Source organism: Rattus norvegicus, chromosome 5, assembly GCF_036323735.1.
Source record: "Rattus norvegicus strain BN/NHsdMcwi chromosome 5, GRCr8, whole genome shotgun sequence".
NCBI classification, from domain to species: Eukaryota; Metazoa; Chordata; class Mammalia; order Rodentia; family Muridae; genus Rattus; species Rattus norvegicus.
This window is the reverse complement of record NC_086023.1, coordinates 24,173,961-24,195,434: the sequence shown is the minus strand read 5'-3', so window position 1 is coordinate 24,195,434 and position 21,474 is coordinate 24,173,961. Positions and strand designations below refer to the sequence as shown.

The 21,474-nt window shown below is 40.3% G+C and overlaps 1 protein-coding gene across 1 annotated transcript; it reads left to right on the top strand.

The window, feature by feature from the left end:
- Window positions 1-11,232: 11,232 nt before the first annotated feature.
- Window positions 11,233-20,930, top strand: Cyp7a1 (cytochrome P450 family 7 subfamily A member 1). Its single transcript, NM_012942.2, is given in 6 exon segments — window positions 11,233-11,346; window positions 13,198-13,438; window positions 14,142-14,728; window positions 15,744-15,874; window positions 17,879-18,054; window positions 18,636-20,930. Coding segments are annotated over 6 exon segments (1,512 nt in total). The 5' UTR covers window positions 11,233-11,266; the 3' UTR covers window positions 18,933-20,930.
- The last annotated feature ends 544 nt before the right edge of the window (window positions 20,931-21,474 follow it).

Sequence of the window (21,474 nt, the reverse complement as noted above, 5' to 3'; positions counted from 1 at the left end):
ATAAAAATTTTGATCTTATATTCCTGTATATACTATATATATACTGTGTATAGTTGTATACTGTGTATACTGTGTATAGCTTGTAACTATTCAACACTTGCCAGAAATGAATCATGCAAGGGAAAGGTATTCCATTATTGCCAGAGCTGTATATACTAGGGCAAAGGCAAGACAATGCCAATCACAAATTGTTATTAGAGGCAAAGAACATTTTATAATTCTCAAGAGAATAAGCAACTAAAGAAGTTAAAGCCACAATGGACATATATGCATTTCATGACAAAGTTCCAAAAATGACTGAAGCAAACTGACAGAATTGAAGGGAGAAATATGTGAAGAGCAGAGGAAACCCTGGGTGGACGAGTAAGGGGCAGATGGAGTCCTGAGAGAATGGGTATTGCTGTCAGGGACACTTACATGGCAGAGGCAAAGGGTGAGGCTCAGAGGGATAACAAAGCCTTCCTCTCCTCTAGGTGTGAACACTGACTGGGTGTACCAAAGCCATCAGCTACAGCTTCCTCCTCTGGGCTGACTGGAGCCTGAGACTTCCCCTGTAGAGGCCTCCTACTGAGACTAGCTAAACCTATCCCCCTGATCGGTTCAACAGTATAAAACTTCTTCTGATTGGTATAATAACTCCTTGATTCAGATATGTATAATAAATGAACTGAGTTTCCAGATTGTGTGTTTGGTGCCACCCACCAAAGTGAAGACAGCGCACTTGATCCCAGCATCCCTACATGTGTCTGCCCTATCTTTACTCCTCGTGTCAGTTAGTCCAGCCCTCGAAGCCATGCAGAATGCATCAGAAACACGCAGTTCAGCAACTAAACTTAGAGACTTTTGAACCTCAGGTTAATGATGTTATGAACAGCTAGAAAGGTCAGTAAGAAGGTAGAAGCTTGGGGTTGGGGATTTAACTCAGTGGTAGAGCACTTGCCTAGCAAGCATAAGGCCCTGGGTTCGGTCCCCAGCTCTGAATAAAAGAAAAGAAACAAAAAAGAAAAGAAGCTAGAAGCTTTAAGGAGCACTGTACCTAAAGTATTCATAGCAGACATATTTAGAATGCAAACTCTGTACAGCAACAGGAGAGCACAAATTCTTCTCAGGGGCATGTGTGACATTCTGTGGGACATTTATACAACAGGTCATAATATCAATCTTAATAATTAAAAATATCGAAATCATACAAAATGTATCTTCTAATAACTATGAAATAAAATTAGAATGAAATAGTACAAAAATATTTCAATCATCACGAATATGTGGAACTTTAACAATATACTCCTAAATAACCAGTGAATCAAAGAAGAAATCACAAACTGGATAAAAATGTGGCGAGTATAATGAAGTACAAGCTGGGCATGATGGTGCAGGTCTTCATCCCAACACTCCAGAGGCAGACGCAAGCAGATCTGTGAGTGTGAGGCCAGCCTGATTGCCACGGTGAGTTTCAGGAGAGCCAGGGCTACATGGTGAGTTAGTCTTGAAAAATAAACAACAACAACGACAACAAAACAAAAAAAATGCTCAAAACATAAAGTACAATAAACCAACAAAATATTATAGTAAGTGGCAGCACCGCTCAGAGGGAAGCTTTAACCAAGATGGCTGCACGAAGTACAGGAAAGAGGGTGAGCAAACCTGCCTGGCTACCTGAGTTCAGCCCATAAAGCCACACAAGAGCAAGGAGAGAAACAGCTTCACTAAATTGCCCTATGACTTCCACATGCTGTGGCGCGTGGGACACTCCCCAACACCCTATGCACACATATAATACTAATGCACATGGTAATAATACATTTATAAAAGTCCAAGAAAGGTACCAAGCAGCTCACTCTTTCGCCATGATGATCTATAAAAATGGGAGCTAGATAAATCTTAAAAATAAGAAGTGAGAATAAAGGTCAAAGCCAGAATAAATAGTGGAGAGAAATGGGAATCGATGAAACCAATAAAAAACCACGAATTAGCTTCTTATAAAGATAAAAACTGCCAAATTCATTCAGATGTAAAGTTCTATGGGTGAATATTAGTGCCTTTTCTGTTTCTGTGATAAGATTTCTAAGGTATTGTACACAAATTTAACCCCAACCCAGGGTTTCCTCCCACCTTTTACCATTTATTTCCAGATAAAACACACACATAATCTTTATATTTATAATAAGTCTTAGTCAGCACAGGAGCGTGGCAAACATGTGCCGTCTATGCTATTACATCTATTTCCCAGCCAATAACCCCACATGTGATTTGCCATGTTTCGTATGGGTTGCTGATCTTAACTTCAATTACCCACCTCACATGGCCATTCTTTTATGACTCCCCTAAACCATGGTGGCTTTCTGTTCTCTCTACCTTCTCCTCCTACTGGCAGTTATCCTCTGACCCCAAGTCCAGTGACCCTGAGCCCTGTCTATGTCTCTTCTGCTATTGACAGTTGTCATCTTTAGTCACTGATCTGAAGTAACCTGGGGGCAAGGTCCCACAGGATCACATGGGTCTATGTGCGGACTCTTTTTTCTCTGGTTCAACCAGGACTTGGGGGCCCGCCCTTAGCATTACAATACAAAGCAACAGACCAAACCTCAAAAGGAAGGAGACTTTTAACAGCATTTAATTTGACTTACTGTTCAGGAGGGCTATTGATCACCATGAAAGTGTCAGGGCAACAAGTGTCAAATGTTGCAGTTAAAGGAGGGAGCTCAGAGCTCACACCTTCAACCTGTAGCATTAACGAGAGTGTGGGAACTAGAAATGGTGTGAGTATGTAAAAAATATCAAGTCCACCCCCAATGACATATTTTCTCCAGCAGGGGAGCATTTCCCAATTCTCCGCAAAAGATACCACCAACTGAGAAGGATTGATTTCTCTGACTTAAAGCCTACATGTTTGCTTTCTGTTACATGATCCAATTCATGATGAAGAAAAACTGTGGGCAAACCCTCAAATGCCTCAACCCCTGGGTTGTAGTAATGAATGCTTACTAAATAACATGAGTAAATTTTTATTTGTTCATCAACTTCCTTAGATTGTAATTATGAGATTTGGCTATGTCTTTGTGTAAGAATATTCATGTTCATGCTGATTTCCAGGAAAATTAGACTGTTGTATCATCTTATAGCGGGACTTACATGACGTTGTCAAAAACCTTGCTTCTTTCTTAGAGTGAACTTATATTAATTTCTTGGGCATGTCTACAGTGATGTAAATATTTTAAAGTCTTTTATGTCATCTCAATGTCAGTAAATAGGAAAAAAACTTATACCAGATAAAAACCCTATCCATGTAAGTGACTTGGTAAAGAGTGTATGCATCAGAGATGTTTTCAATATCAACAAAAACATTCTGTTCTTCTCTTCTTCATCATAGCCTTGAAAGAAATAAATTATTTACCATGTTCACACATGTGTTTTGGTAGAAGTCACCAATTGTGGTTGAGGTTTGTATTTTGAAACCTTTAGAATAGATATTAAAGTTTGTTGTATGTGTGGCAAAACCAAAATAAATATATTAATTAATTAATACAAACTGAAAAAATAAAAACCCAGAACCATGAAAACAAAGCCAGGTAAAATAAGACAAAACAAATTGATTCAGGCAGAATTTAAGAAGTCTGAATATTATCTGTCCTAGAAGGAGGGTTAAAGTAGGAAAGTTTGTAAAATTTTTGAGAACCAGATGGCTTTCTAAGTGAATTGTACTGAACATCTAATATAGAGCTAGCAGCCACCTTTTGTGAACTCATCTAGAATTTGGAAGAAACTTCAAAATCATCATACTGAGGCAGTGATACCTTTGAATAAGTTTGGCCCCCATATAATCCCATGTTTCAATGCTTCCTTACTGAAGGAGTTGTGGCTTTGCTGGAGAAAGTGTGTCACTGTGTGGGTGGGCTTTGAGGTCTCAATATGATGAGGCTTTGCCCAGTGTGGAAGAATCTCCTTCTGCTGCCTTTAGATCAAGATGTAGAACTCTACTCTATCTCCGGGGCCATGTAGACCTGTATATGCTGTCATGCTTCCTGCCATGATGTTAATGGACATGCTTCTGAGGCTGTAAGCCAGCCAAATATTTTCCTTTATAAGACTTGCCTTGGTTATGATGTCTCTTCACGGCAATGAAACCCAAACTAAGACATGCCTACTACTAAAGTCAAAGATCTTCTATATGAGACCCATTCCAAACCAGTGTCCCTAGTGCCCATGGATTGAGAAATCTCCCATAAACAAAGTTAGCAATAATAACCATAATAGCCTTATACCCCTGACAAGCAGGACTTATCCCACCAATAGAAATAGCCTAGCAAGCAAAGGAAACAATGAAATACTTCCCAGCAGCATAGAGAAACACAAAGAATCTCACTGACAAAGAAAAACAACAGATCAAAAATCTCTCCCCCTTCCATGAGAAACACTCTACAAGTAAGAAATCAATATCTACAAAGAAGACTTCAAGATACCACAGCTGATACACTTAATGAAATAAGTGACTGAAATATTTTCTCCTAGACAAGGATCTCTGTCTTCACTACTTGTTCCACATTTTACTAATGGCTGTATCTGGTGCAGCTAGACCAGAGAAATAAAAGGAGAAAATAGTCTCAAAGAATAAATGAGCCTGTTTATTAAAAGACCTGAAGAATCTACACAGTAGTATTGAGAGCTACCTTCTTCAGAGTTAGGGGATGCAAGGCGAAATTTCAAAAATCCAGTCTAGCTTTATAATTTCTGAACAGTAGCGATGAACACTGTAACTGGAGTTATGAAACAACTCCGTGTGTGAAAACATAAAGTCCTTAGAAATAAGTGCAACAAACTATACAATAAAAGCGACAAAACATTATTGAAAAAAAAACTACAGAAGACCTCAGCAAACAGAAACTCATGTTCCCCAATCAAAAGGAACCTAATTCTGATGGACTGTCCTCTCCTCAAATTGATCTAGACAAGAAATTAGATGTAATCAAAGATGATCCTAAAGTTATGTGGAAATATAAGAGATGCAGAGTACTCACTAAACAATCGTCGAAAATGTCTCTAAAATTAATCCTATGAGGAGACCTATATTTACTGATTTTAAATCTTAACACAAGTCTACCCTAACTTGTACCAAGGCTGCGTACTATGAACATAAGGAGCAGCATTGATAGAATGAATCGAATAGACTTAAAATTTCAGAACACAACCATTTATAATGCTATATATACACACACACACACACACACATACACACACACACACACACACATATATATATATGTATGTATATAGTATTATGGATAAATGTACTGTCTATGTGAATTGCAGGATATGGTGTCAGATCCCTTGGAACTGGGTAGGGTTGTTGGACAACCTGCAGATGATGGGAAACAAACCCAGGTCTTATTCACAGAGCCATCTCTTTAGCCCTAAGACCCACATATATAGTCAACTAATTTACACAAATATCTAAGAAACTTTCAATGAGGGAGAGTGGTGGAGAAATGCCTCAGTGGTTGTTCTTGCAAAGGACCCAACTTTGATTTCCAGCTTCCACATGGCAGTCACAACTGTCCATAACTCCAGTTCCAAAGGATTCAACACCCTTTTCTGACCTCCCACAGCACCATACATAGATGTGGTGCCCAGACATACATGCAATCAAAACATTCAAATACATAAAATAAAATAATCTTTATAAAAGCTTTCATTAACAAAGTGTTTTTCTGCAAACAGTGTTGTGACAGCTACAGCAATGCATAAAAAGAATGAAGCTGAACTCCTATGCCGTGTCATATACAAAAAACTGTCCCAAAATTAATCAGGTCTAAATTTAAGAGCAAAACATTTAAAAGCCACGAGAGCAAAATGAAAGTATAAATCTTCATAGCCCAGAACTAAGAAATATCTTGATTGTGGCATTGAAAGACAAAGCAGTTAGGAACATTATAAATTAATATTCTGTTGATGTTAAGTCTTGTGTGCATCTAAGGAAATTATCAAGACAGTAAGAACACAATCTACTTCTGGTAGACCTGTCCGCCAGTCTGTCCATCCATCTGTTCGTCTGTGTGTCTCTGCGCCCTCACCCCGTGAGGCTCATTTCATTTGGTTCATCAGTTTGATGGCGTAGTTGAACTTTATAGACCAACCTGAGATTGGGATGAGGGTTCTAAAGAAAGCAAAGAAAGGACTTAACTTTGATCTCTGTAACTTGGGCAATATGGTTTTCCCTAGATGCTGCATAGTGGGTGCAGCAGAGATGGATGTGGACTAGGTGCCAGAGACCCACAGGATCAGGCCATCTGCATAGAGAGACAGCAGCACTCATCTCACACTGCTATCACGTGGTTAGGGAGGCAAGTACTGACAGTCTTGGCACAAAACATTAAGGCCTTGCTTTAACCTTTCCTAATAATAGAAATGTTGCCAGACGCCAAGCAGTGTCTCTCCTAACTTTTGATTGGCTGTATCCCCACGTAGGGTAGAGGCTTCATTTTGTCCATTTATCTCTTTATCTCCAGCATCTAAGAAATGTCTTTCACAAAACAGGTGATAAGTTAATGTGAACAAAATGCATGAAATAAATACTAATTAATATATAGTTAGGTGGTGGTACATTACGTTTTCCCACTGAATTAAGGCACTGTGTACTTCCCTAAAACTTAAGTAGTTTCCAATGACTTAACACATATATTTTTTATACTTGAGTTTTACTAGATACCTATAATTTTAAAACCAGGTATTTATGATTCAAAAGTACATTTTCTTTTTATCAAGACAAGTTCTTGCAACATAGTACTGGATGCTGGTACTGACTATATAATCCAGGCTGTGATTGAGTTCATGGCAGTCCTCTTGCTTCATTCAGCATCCCGAGTGCTGGGTTTCCAGGGCTGTGCTACTCTGCGTAGCTACAATTATCTTGGGGAATCAGACAATCTATTCTATTACACAAGTAGTTATTTTCTACAGCTTCATATACTTTTAACTCAAAAGTGAATAGACATGTTTCCCAAAAGCTTACTATAATTGCCCTAAGGTAATCACAGCCAGGTTCACCACCCCATCCTGACCTGCCCTTCTGTGAACTGGCTCTGGCACCTCACATGGACTTTTCATTTTGCAGACATGGAAAAGTCAAAGACTCACCTTAATTCAGTTCAGCTGAACTCAGAACAGCAGCTAGTTTGACTCAGTTGTTTGACCATGTTGACAACTATTTTTATGTAAAGCATTCGACCTGCTTTATTTACTGCACATCTGCCTCCCTCTTTCTCCCTCTCCCTCTCCCTACCCCTCTCTCTTTCCCTGTCTCTCTCTGTCTCTGTCTCTCTCTCTCCATCTGTCTCTCCCTCTCCCTGTCTCTTTCTATTTCTCTCTCTGTCTCTCTGTCTCTCTGCCACTCTCTCTGTTTCTCTGTCTGTCTCTGTGTCTCTCCGTGTCTCTCTGTGTCTCTCTCTCCCTCCCTCTCTCTCTGACCCCCCCCTCTCTCTCTTTCTCTATCTCCCCCTTCCCTCCCTCCAGTGCTGGGAGTTGAACTTTGGGACTCACATATCCCAGGCAAGTGCTCCCACCACTGAGCTCTACCCTTGCTCTGCTATTGTACTTTTTAATACACAGTTCAATCAAATGTGCCACCAGAATATGCATGCTAACAGCTGTAGTGGTTGATTTTTCTTTCTACTCTTCTGTGTGTAAGACCCCATGTTTTATCAATTATTTTTTAATGATTTCTTTCTTCATGCATATGTGTGGTTGTCAGTGTGAGTCTGTGTGTACAGCAGGTGCACAGGTATCCACAGAGGCCAGAGGTTCCCTGTAACTAGAATTACAGGCACTTGTGAACTTTCCTGTATGGGTGCTGGGAAGCAATCTGAGGTCTTCTGCAAGGGATCTTAACCACTGACTTTCTAGCCTGCTTTGCCCATTTCTATTTATGATGACTGGAAACTGGGCTTAGGCCTTATATTCTCTGAGGCCAAAATCAAGTTCTTCCAAACTGCAGGATTTATGGTCTTCTATAGTATCCCACAGAAATGGAAAAGAAAGTGACCCATTAGAGCAGTATTAGAGTCGAAATAAACTCAACTTGGTATGCCAGGACTTTGGACAATAATAACCCTGTCTTTTCAGGGCATCTATCTGTACTGCTGCAATAGAAACTCCACAGGTCAGGGTCACAGCTGTTGTGTTTTACACAGTGTCCCCAGGATTAGTTCAGTGCCCACCATGCAATAGGTGTCATGGTGTGTGTGTGTGTGTGTGTGCGTGTGTCGTGCTTGTGTGCATGTGTGTGAGACACACACACAGAGAGATACAAAGACAGAAACAGAAAATTAATAAAATTTTACCAACTAAAATAGGGAATTAAAGAAAAGGAGGAGAAAAAGTTGGGCATTCAACACCATAAAGTCCCAGTACTATGCTAAGAACACCCAGCTGTCCTCACACCCGGGCATGAAACTTCATGCACTGTTCATCAGAAAATCGTTTACACACATCCCCTTGCAGTCTACTTGTAGTTTTAACAACTTCAGAGAGCACTAGCATTTCCAGCCCCAGGTTAGAAGCTTTGGTAGATGCTGTTTGCGAGCACAGGATAGCAGCAAGAAGTGGACTTGTTAGAAGGAAAGCCAATGCCTATGTAACAACGAAAACTAAGTATGAATCTCGAATCTCCACTCTCGTGTGTCTGTGTCTCCATATACGTGCTTGGGTGCCTGACATGGCAAGGTGTTACAAGTAAGGGAGGAACAAGAAAAGGACAGGGTAGTGGACATCAGGATGAATGCCAGCCAGGGCGACTGGAGAGAGTCTACGCTGCTCTGAAGGTGGGTGAAGAAGACCTCAGGAAGCTTTCTGAGGCTCCGAGAGTGCTTTTCCCTTCCCATGTTGAAACATCCTTATTTGCAGAGAATTCCAGGTTCATGGGAATTTGTAAAGAGAATACTAAGAGGCCACCTGTGGCTTCTCCTATTTTTGTCTGCTGTCATTTATGGGACAGGGTTAGAGACCTGGCTTGCTTGGCTATGAGGCTGTTGCTTCCTCGGTTACTCTGCTGTGGTTGGATGCATTAGGGTTAGGCCCCTCAAGAGCCATGTGTCATTTTATAAAAGCAATATAAATATACTTAAGGTGCACAAAGCATTAGGAGGTCTGAGATAATAGATTCTGAGAAAATCTATCCTGCTGTGTAGCAACTGATGTTTATGATTATAGTCCCAGACCACACGATAAAGGATCTGTGGACTCTGTTTAGGGAGGTCAAAAAACTATTGCAAATGGAGTCTATAGAGAAAACTAGACAGGACTCAATGCTCACCAATCGAGAATTAGTTGATGAGCTGGGGTAGTGACTTAGTGGATAAGAACACGGTCCTTTCAGAGGTCCTGAGTTAAATCCCCAGCAAACACATGGTGGCTCATAACCATCTATATTGTGATTTGATGCCCTCTTCTGGCATGCAGGTGTACATGCAGACTCGTATACATAAAATAAATAAATCTTGAAAAAATGAATACGTTGAATAAGTGTCCCCTCGGATAACTTTCTGCAGAATTTTAAGCACATGTCAATGGTAATAACACACACACACACACACACACACACACACACACACACACATACACACACCATACAGATATGTATCTAGAGACATACACATGTACATTTTATCTCTTTTATTTTCTTCTCCCCTCTTTGACATCAAGGAATAGAATGCACTCACTGTGGCCTAGTGCCACACTCTACCTATTTCTTTGGCTTTACTTTGTGCTAGGTGACCCGAAAGGGTTTAAATATCAAAAATGCTAATGGCTCGACATTTACATCCCCAATTTCTCCTTTCTCCTTACCTCAGACTCTTACATTCAGTTGACAATTTGACATCGTCTCCTGGATTTTCAAATGTTCAGCACACTGTACTGATGTACTGCCTTCCAAGGCAACCGGCACGATCCTCTCCCCACTCCCAAGCATCCCTCCATGAGCCAGTGTTTGCTTATCTTCTTGACTCTTGTTTTAACCCAACTCCTCCCCTATTCACTCTGCTCTAATTCATTCATTCTATATTTTCGCACATCAGGCTCATCCTTTGCTCAGGAACTTCACTTTTGCTTTCCGGTCTCCTGGAAATGTGTTTTCTTGGCTATTCCATCTCAAGACCATCTTTTCAGAAAAGCTTTTCCTATCAACATATTTAAAGCCCTCTTCATCCCCCAGTAGCTCTGGACACCTCATTTTATGGATACACAACACATATTTGCCACCTGTCTCCCCATTAAAATATAATCTTCAGTAGAGAAACTCCATATCTTGTTAATACCTGAAACAAGAATATCTTCAAAGAGTTCCTGGGACATAAAAACGCTCAATTAATATTTATGTTAAACAGGGATCTGGGGTATATCACAGAGGTAGAGGGCTTACCTAGGAGGAGTTGGGCCATGGGTTCAACTTCCAGCACAGAATGAAAGATTATGTTAAATAAAGTTGGGAAGGATGTATGCCAGTCTATGAGTAGTATAGGAGGTAAATTATGAATTCATATTTACTTTTCGGACAAGAAGTGTTGTAGTCTTTATTTGAAATAAAATACATCTTAATTACCAATAACAATTGGTAAGGAGTGAATTCTCAAGCTGTGGCTTCCTGGTAGATGAGTCCTGGGAGGTTTTCTATTTCGATGATGGTAGATAGGTAACCTGTCATATACCACATGAAATACCTGTGGCTTTGTAAACACACCGAGCAGTCAAGCAGGAGAATAGTTCCATACAGTTCGCGTCCCTTAGGATTGGTTTCGGGATACTTCTGGAGGTTCATTTAAATAATTTTCCCCGAAGGGTAACATTATGGGCAGCCAGTGTTGTGATGGGAAGCTTCTGCCTGTTTTGCTTTGCGTCGTGCTCCACACCTTTGACAGATGTGCTCATCTGTTTACTTCTTTTTCTACACACAGAGCACAGCATTAGCTGCTGTCCCGGCTTTGGATGTTATGTCAGCACATGAGGGACAGACCTTCAGCTTATCGAGTATTGCAGCTCTCTGTTTGTTCTGGAGCCTCTTCTGAGACTATGGACTTAGTTCAAGGCCGGGTAATGCTATTTTTTTCTTCTTTTTTCTAGTAGGAGGACAAATAGTGTTTGCTTTGGTCACTCAAGTTCAAGTTATTGGATCATGGTCCTGTGCACATATAAAGTCTAGTCAGACCCACTGTTTCGGGACAGCCTTGCTTTGCTAGGCAAAGAGTCTCCCCTTTGGAAATTTTCCTGCTTTTGCAAAATGATGACTATTTCTTTGATTTGGGGAATTGCCGTGTTGGTGAGCTGTTGCATATGGTTTATTGTTGGAATAAGGAGAAGGTATGGAAAGATTTTTAAAAATTTATCTTTTAGCTTATTTCTAGTATTCATTGCCTTCACTATTATGTAGTGCAAAAAATACTAATGCATTAATATTTTTAAATTTAAAATTTAAAGACGTACTTCTTTGACTAAATCTAGTAAGATGTAGAGAGTCCCCCTTGGAACATTCACATATGCCACTGGTAATGCAGATCTTGTGAAATATAACTAAAGAAATCACAAGTCATCGATGTAAGTTTGTGTCTGCATGGGCGGAACAAACCTAAGCTAAGAAGAGTAGTATTTGGGAGGGATCTTTCTGTGACATGAACTGAATAGACGCACTGCCTCAGCAAACACACATTCATTTGAATTTTCCTCAGACTCAGTCTAAGCCTGGTGAGAGCACCAAGTGTGAGTCTGTCTGCCTCTAACGTTTCCTTCCAGTGGTAATCAGCTGTGTGGCTGTGAAACCTTGGCGCCTGCACATGACAGCCATTTGAATAGTTCAAAGAACATTTAGGGACAGGATATTAAGATATTTTCTGTGATGTCAACATCAAAATAGGAGAATGCCCCTGGCATTATCTTCAGAGAGGTAGACTACTGTGCGTTGTCTTACTTTAAAGAAATTTCTTTGCCCCTTTGGCTATTTTAATTCAAACCTGAAAGTTTTCAGTTTTAATTAAACTGTTGATTTTCATGCTAGGAAAGGAAATATCAATTATACTTAATTGTTCTTACAAGAAATAAAATCATTTATGTCGGGAGATAAATAAGCTCATAATTTTAATAAAACATTTAAGAGAGAGAAAAAGAGTAGTGGATTATAGTTCATTGTCTGTCAATGTTTACCTGACCCAGTTTCATTTTATAATTATCTAATTTTTCAAATGAGATTCCTGTTCTTTCCAAATATCATTGCAGAATACTAACATTCTTTTTTTCAGAGTTGAGAATCAAATGGAGGGTTTTTTCATCCTGGCACAAGCTCCGCTCTTCAGTAACACCTCCAGCCCTCAGAATGCCAATATTTTAAATTATGTAGGTTGTTAAAACTTTAGTGCTGGGGCTGGGGATTTAGCTCAGTGGTAGAGCACTTGCCTAGCAAGCGCAAGGCCCTGGGTTCGGTCCCCAGCTCTGAAAAAAAGAAAAAGAAAAAAAAAAACTTTAGTGCTGTAGCCCTTTCTGTTATTTGATGTTTCACATCTGTTAAAAAACAAAACAAAACAAAAAAAACAAGCAAATGGAACATTTTAGGCATTCTTTGGGGGAAATGATTCTTAGAGCAAGTCTAATCATTAGGTGATAGTTTCATTTTTACACCAAGAACAAGAATCTTGTTGGCTGTGTTAACACTTTAAGCCCTGTTGTAGGGAAAAAGCAATCAGACACAGGCACAGAAAAGAATTTGATGAGTACTTGATGATGTATGTATATATGGTGAATAGACTGATGGGTGGGCTGCTGGCTGGGTTGGTAAGTGGGTAGATTTTTTTTTAAAGATTTATTCATTTATTATATATAAGTACACTGTAGCTGTCTTCAGATACACCAGAAGAGGGCATCGGATCTCTTTACAGATGGTTGTGAGCCACCATGTGGTTGCTGGGAATTGAACTCATGACCTCTGGAAGAGCAGTCGGGTGCTCTTAACCGCTGAGCCATCTCTCCAGCCCAAGTGGGTAGATTTAATAATCACCTTTCACCAATATCTTAGTAGGCTCAAAAAAGCCACTGTTTTAGTAAAAGAGCAGGACCCCCATCATCAAAAGAAGTATCTACAAACCGTAGTCATGAAGCTTGAACTAAGTAATAGAAAACACTAAACATGTCATTTTCCTAACCTCTCAAGTCTCTGTCTTCCAGGAAAGCTGGTGAACCTCCTTTGGAGAACGGGTTGATTCCGTACCTGGGCTGTGCTCTGAAATTTGGATCTAATCCTCTTGAGTTCCTAAGAGCTAATCAAAGGAAGCATGGTCACGTTTTTACCTGCAAACTGATGGGGAAATATGTCCATTTCATCACAAACTCCCTGTCATACCACAAAGTCTTATGTCATGGAAAATATTTTGACTGGAAAAAATTTCATTACACTACTTCTGCGAAGGTAATTAATTCGTTATACAGATTCTGTTTGTTTCCTGGTCTGTTGATGTATTAGTGTATTTAGTTGTTCCAATTTTGTTAGGTTGCAGAATAGAGGTAACATAAAATCAGGGCGTTTCTTAGTAATAAGCATTAGACATTTAAGGCAGATGTAAACCTGTCATTGATGATTCCGGAGACAGAGGACACTGCAGGAATCAGGAAGGTACAGATTCATAGCACCACTCGTCCCTTCACAACACCCTGAGCAGGGTGTTGGCACTCTTAGCCTTCAGTCCTTGTACACACGTTTCATTCCTAAGATATAGGCTGTATATTTAAACACGATTTGGAAGCCATCAAGAATCTGTTCTAGAGAAAACAGCATTTAATGATCTTTTGCAAGAAAATATCAGTTATAGTCTCTGTCATTAAGTACATTGTAATCTGGTTAAAGAGTATCTACAAAGAAAGTAAAGGCAGATTAGAACAATACCAATGGATGATGGGCCATCCAGAGAAATCCTACGGTAAAGCTGGGATTTAAACTTGACCCCAAGGGAAGAGTATGACTTGATTCTACCTTTGGAATGTGCTGTAAAATCATATTAGGGAAGGCCAGACAGAGAAGTGGGAATGTATTTAATCTATCTTCCAGCCACTCTCTAACACTAGCTAGCTTGGGCTTAGACCCTCCCCATTTCATGGATTCTATTTTCTACCAGGCATTTGGACACAGAAGCATTGACCCAAATGATGGAAATACCACGGAAAATATAAACAACACTTTTACCAAAACCCTCCAGGGAGATGCTCTGTGTTCACTTTCTGAAGCCATGATGCAAAACCTCCAATCTGTCATGAGACCTCCTGGCCTTCCTAAATCAAAGAGCAATGCCTGGGTCACGGAAGGGATGTATGCCTTCTGTTACCGAGTGATGTTTGAAGCCGGCTATCTAACACTGTTTGGCAGAGATATTTCAAAGACAGACACACAAAAAGCACTTATTCTAAACAACCTTGACAACTTCAAACAATTTGACCAAGTCTTTCCGGCACTGGTGGCAGGCCTTCCTATTCACTTGTTCAAGACCGCACATAAAGCTCGGGAAAAGCTGGCTGAGGGATTGAAGCACAAGAACCTGTGTGTGAGGGACCAGGTCTCTGAACTGATCCGTCTACGTATGTTTCTCAATGACACGCTCTCCACCTTTGACGACATGGAGAAGGCCAAGACGCACCTCGCTATCCTCTGGGCATCTCAAGCAAACACCATTCCTGCAACCTTTTGGAGCTTATTTCAAATGATCAGGTAACTTTCCAGTGACAGAAATTGCATTTTAAACTCAAAACCCAAAAAGACTTATAGAGCTTTCTGTGCTATCAACAAAGAAAGTAATACTCAATGTCCGTGTTTAGCATGTGCGTAACAGAAGCAGCAATTTTTAGGTGCACAGTCCCATCGAAAGGGATGTCCCAGAAGCCACAGAACTCAGACAGGTTGGTGCTCCATTAGTACAGGTTCCCTGGCCTAGTCTTGCTCCTCACCCGATATGTTCCTCTTAATATCAAATTAAATCCCCGAGTGCAGTCGTCACCACCATATAAACATTTGAAATGATGACTGACTTGCAGGTGTGATAAGAGCAGTGACCATACCTTACTAATTCACTGGAATTCATAGCAAAGTAACACCATCGATTTTGTATCATATAGGAGCTGCAGCCATATTTTAAATAGCACAACTACTTGTTAGTCAAGCATTTCTGAGGCTCAGTTCACTGTAATCAGGTAAAGTAGGTTTTAAACTCAGCGTCCTACCAGTTTCCAGGCATTGAAATGGAATATCCTTTATCCCACCATTCAAAAACAGTAATATATAAATGGAAGCACAGTTTTGAAGCCATGGTATGAATTTTAAGGGTAAATTTTAACTTCTACTTGAGAATTAACCAATCCCTTGTAATTGTATGCTAGGTGACATATCCCTTCTGACTTACTATGTTCATCGTATATTTCAATCCTTAGTTTATAGAGATCTGACCAAAGCTCTGCTTTTGCATAGCAAAGCTCCTTTTAATGCCCATTCCTAAACTCAAGGACACGAATCCAGTTCAGTGCCCTTTTGCATACTCCCTGGCAGACTCCCGTTGCCATACATCCTCCCGCACATTCCCATGACCTCCTCCCCTTGCACACCCTGGTACTAGGACCTCTCCTGGCATACTTCCTACTACCATAGCCACCTCATTAAAAGGAAGGGATAATTGCTATTTACTTGCAGTTCTCTGAATGAGGACATTTTCCCCATACGGCTCTTTCCACAGGAGTCCTGAAGCAATGAAAGCAGCCTCTGAAGAAGTGAGTGGAGCTTTACAGAGTGCTGGCCAAGAGCTCAGCTCTGGAGGGAGTGCCATTTACTTGGATCAAGTGCAACTGAATGACCTGCCGGTACTAGGTGTGCCCGCTATGCTACCCCCATCCACCTTGTCATTAATAACAATGCTCAACACAAACTATGTACTATACATTATGCCAAGCATTTTGCACACCCCCAAAACATCTGATAGCTAGGGACATTTTCATTTGTGTCTACCAAGCAAGGGACTGAGACCCAGAGGGTGGGATGATGCGTGGGATTAGAAAAGGAAACAGTGGCAGCCACTCTGTGTCTTTGCCTCTGTTAGTCCATCCAAACCATTAAGGTTAGGGAAAAATGAACGATGGAGTTAATGGGAGCCAGGTACCATCAAGGAAGAATGATTGGGCTGGGTAGTGGGACTGAGGCTTTTCTTCCTGTGTTTCTACATTTGCTAGAATACAGAAGCGTCATGCGTTTATAGTAAAATAATCTCTGTAAGTTCTCTCCTGTAAGGGACAGAAGCCGACATATGGTACCAGAGCAGTGTAGTTTATTAAAAGTTGCAGGAGTCTGGCTCCAGCCCTCTGGCTTCAGCTACACTATCAATACTGGCCTCGAACCAGACCAATAACTCACTGCAGTGAACACTAGCGAGAAAGCTGTTTGGGTAGAAGTGTGTGCCAGACCGTGACTTACCACAGCTTCCATGCAAAGATAATAATAATTATTATTACCATAATATTAATAATAATTATTATTATTTTGTTTTCTTTTCTTTTGGAGGGATGTTAAAAGGGTAGGAGGCAGAGGAGGGGGGATGGGGAGATGAGTGGGACTGGGTGGTGCACGATGTAAAATTCATAAAGAATAAAAAGAAAGTTAAAGAACAATAGTGGCAGAAATCTAGGTCCAGTGCTGCCAGATGTGGGAGACTTGGTCACCTCCCCCCTCTCATTTGTAAACGAAGCACCACCTATTTATGACTGTGCACACAATCATGTCATGGACCCTGAGAAGAAGGCAGCGGAGGTTAGAGGCTGGAAGGCTAGACTGGACCTCTCTTAGACTCCAAGTAGTCTGAGGTTTACCGTGTTCCTGCATGCCTCTACTCAGAAGCAGACAGCACTTCACATCCTCAGATAATGTATGGCTGAAAGGGAGACCTCCAAAACACTGAATGGCACATCCGTGAAATCACTGGAGACATCTCTCTATCACCGTGTTTAGTCTTAGAAGTGTCAACCACAATTCACACAAAACCGATTACTAGTTTATCCAATATCATTAACTGTCTGGTGTTCTACAGAAATAATATTAATGTTCTATAAAATGAGGGGTCACTATCTAGTTCTCACTGACGGTGAAGAATATTACATCATACCAAATAGTAACTTAGATCAATGGTTCTCAGCCTTCCTAATGCTGTGGCACTTCATGTTGTGGTGGCCCCCCAACCATAAAATTATTTTAATTGCTACTCAGAACTATAATTTTTCTCCTATTGTGAATTGTAATGTAAAGTCTGTGGTTTCGGATAGTCATAAGTAACCTGTGAAAAGGTTGTTTGACCCCAGAGGGGTCATGACCCACCGGTTGGGAACCACTGACTTAGATGAGCAGATTGAAAATATATTTTAGAACACCCGAGTCGCCAAGAATAGCACAGTGGCAACAGACACGGCTTTGGGAAGCTTTCACCCATTGACTTTACATTTGCCCATTTTGTGTAGGTTGTCAGAAGTAGTTCAGGTTTTATGTTATGTAGCCTGTAAGTGCATAAACTCAGGGCTGGTGAGATGGCCGAGTAGTGGTTCAAAGCAATTGCTGCTTTTGCAGAGGACCCAGATTTAACTCCCAGCACCCATGTTGAGGCTCACAACCATCCATAAATCCAGGCCTGGATTATCTGACAACTTCTGACCTGTGCCGACATTAGGCATGTGCATGGTGCACGTGCACACATACAGGCAAAACAGCCGCAAAAATAAAAGTGAATAAATCGAGATTATTTTAATGTATACATTATTCTTTCCCATACTGCCATTTCCTTTCCTTCTTTTCCTCCCTCCCATCTGACTTCTTCTATTTTAAAATATCTAGACAGCATCATCAAGGAGGCTCTGAGGCTTTCCAGTGCATCCTTGAATATCCGCACAGCTAAGGAGGACTTCACTCTCCATCTTGAGGACGGTTCCTATAACATCCGAAAAGATGACATGATAGCTCTTTATCCACAGTTAATGCACTTGGATCCTGAAATCTACCCAGACCCTTTGGTAAGTTTCTGCTCATCAAAGTTCAGTATCGTGGTGATATCCATGCAGGTTTAGATAAGGAATGGGTTTGGATTTGTTTGTATGACAGCTTTGATTTGCTCATCGGGACCATAGTTATTTCCCCATCATTACAACAAATATTAATATGTTTGGACACTTTATTGATAGAGACAAGAGTTTTAGACCTTATATTTTTCATTTCAAAGATTCTGCTAGATTATTATGTTTTCAGTCATTGCAAAGCTACCTTTATTTTCCTTTAAAAAGTACCTTCTCCCAGATCCACACTATTGGAGGACAATTTATCTGACTTCATCCTTTTAGTTTCTCTTTAGAAACCTTCTTGCTTCTTTGCCTAACTGAGGAACCAGTCCCCAGGCAGAGCTCGGAGGCACCTAGAGTTTCTAGTTTACCAGCTCTCTGTAAGCTCTTCCCAGTGTCCCTCTGGTTCAGAGCTGGCTGCGCGCTAACTTGCTGAGGATGGAGTTATTAGTAGAAATTTACACTTTGGGTCTCCCAAGTCAAGGGTGGGACACGCTACTTTCAAAACATCTCATTGGCTTGTTGTATTCTTATTGCAGACTTTCAAATATGACCGGTACCTTGATGAAAGCGGGAAAGCAAAGACCACCTTCTACAGTAATGGAAACAAGCTGAAGTGTTTCTACATGCCCTTCGGATCAGGCGCGACAATATGTCCTGGAAGACTCTTTGCCGTCCAAGAAATCAAGCAGTTTTTGATCCTGATGCTCTCCTGCTTTGAACTGGAGTTTGTGGAGAGCCAAGTCAAGTGTCCCCCTCTAGACCAGTCCCGGGCAGGCTTGGGAATTTTGCCACCACTACATGATATTGAGTTTAAATATAAACTGAAACACTGATACGTGGTTGGAAGAAGCGAACACTGGATGATGTCACTTGGCGGCTGAGAGTCATCACTAAACAGGCCTTCGGGACCAATGCTCACTGATGCGCCCTAGCGACTGGATTAGTGGGAAGAACTTTGTTCTCGCTGCCCACATTCCTGGGTGTTCACATAGCTGGGGCCAGAGCTTCATCACTTTCAGAAAGCAATGTCTTTTGTATTTATTTTCAAAATGAAGATATTCCAATTGGCAGGATATTTTTCCTAAGGAAATTGCTTTATATTTTTATGAAAACTACCAATTAATTATGAAAGGGCTTGAAATTCACGTTTTAGTGAAATTACTGATTTTTCACTAGTAAGGTTCTTCAGGTGTGAAACTGTATTATAAAAATGTTGTAATGGGTCACACTGTGCTTTGCATAAAGGTAAAGGAAACTATGTTTCAGCCTTTTCTGTGTCTATGAGCTTCGAAAATAATCTTACTGTTCTAGAAACACTGGGGAGGTTTCGACATGCTCTCGCTATATTTTATTTTACTGTTGCTAGAAATTTTCATTCCAGTTTTCAACTACCTTATCTTTCCCCCATTTTGACATGCATGCCAATGAGAAGAGTATTTTTTAGGAATTAACAAGGCACCTCCCAGAACCCTACCCTGAGACTTTTAAGCCTTTAATCCCAGCACTCGAGAAGTAGAGCCAGGCAGATCTCTGAGTCTGAGGTTATTCTGGTCTACATCAGCTCCAGATAAGCCAGGACTACAGAATGGGATCTTGTCTAAAAAATACAGCTAATCTTTATGTCATAACTGATTATGAATCAACCTAAAAGATAAATTTTCAATCAGGACTCAGAGAAAATGAGCAATTAAAAAACTTAGCTCTGAGGTATGTGGAATTCATTAAGTACAAGTTGACATTACATGTTCTTTAAAAATAGTTTATGTTTTATCTCTAAATGCCCTGCAGATGAAGAATAATAATGAAAAGTTGAATAATACTGTTTAAACACTAAGTGCAATAATGCTTTGGTAATGTACTTTAAGAGAATCATTAGCCGTGCCAGTTTTACTAAAATATATTTATATGTAAATTATATTTATCTTTTTCTTATACCATAAATATAAAAATATTGCAACATTTAGTAATTTTAAAATTACATACCTTTCAGAAAATGATGTATGAATGTTTGTATGTTTTTTAACTTTGAACAGAACATTTAAATTATTCATCTACGGTGATTTTTATCTTATTTATTTCTTTTTGTCTCATTCATATCTTGAAGAAATCCAAAAATATCTGAAGGAATCGCTCACTCAAATGTCTCCCTATGGTTACAGAAAAATTCAATACCATGTTTTTGTCCTCGGGGACTGAAGCAGGGTGTCGTGGGTGCCGAGCAGAGGCTCCTGCTGCAGCGAGCTTTATCCACGGGACTCCTTAAACTTTTAAAATCTTATCACTATTATCATGCAGTTATTACCTAAGTAGGATATTTCCCTTTCCTTTTTCATTTCAGCAGAGTCCCTTAGCAACCCAGGCTGACTGGGACCCTCCATGTAGCTTAAGCTGTGAACTCACTGTACTTCCTGTTTTCACTTATTTTAGGAAGTAATTTTCCCTATCAGAAATTTTAATTGTTTAGATGATGTATAAGAGTAACACAATTCTGTTATATACTAATCTGTAGTAAACTAAATTTGTTCTTAGAACAAGTTTGATGACTCTCAAATTGAATGTATCCATACATCTTTCCATGGCTTCTTGAATGCCCATTTCTCATACACAGAATGATGGGTTTCACGGTGATGTCTTCCTTTCATGTCTTTATTCTTGTGCGGTGATGGTTGGCAAATGATACCCATGGAGCAAGGTTACTCTTCCTATTTCTGTGCAGCCTAAGTGTTAAGAATAATTTTTAAATACTTGGAGGGAAGGCACATTTTGTGTCATATGTGAAGTGACATGTGACACACAGACTAGCAAATCCATGAGTAAAATTTTATTGGGATACCAGACGCCTCATTCTTTTCATTATGTCTACAATTCCAGTTTTTTGATGTGTACATGTGTGTGTGGTATGCATTTTTGTGGAGGCATGTGTGAGTACTAATACATATACATATGTGTGCATATGTGTGGAGACTGGAGGTTACACTGAGTGTTTTCCTCCACTGCTCTCTCTTGAAGGTCTCTCCCTTTAGCCAGAGTCCAATGCACAGGATAGTCTAGCCAACTTGCCCTAGAATTACAGGAGGTCACCATACCCTCCTGGCATTTACACTGGTGCGGGATGTGCTTCAGTTTTCTCTTACACAGCAAGCGCTTTGTATGCTGAGCCCAGGGTCTACAGCTTCTTGCTGTGTAACTGAAAAGACAAGGCTCTGTGAGAGAGACCAGGAGGACATAGAGCTTAACATTTCAGAAATCAGTGTTGTCACAGGAAAAGAAAAAAGAAAAAAAAATTTCCAAGTATTTGCCAGGTCTTGTGTAAGAACTCCCTGCCCACCTCTAGCAGAAAGACAGGGCATCAAGTGAGGGGTGGGGTTGCCATTC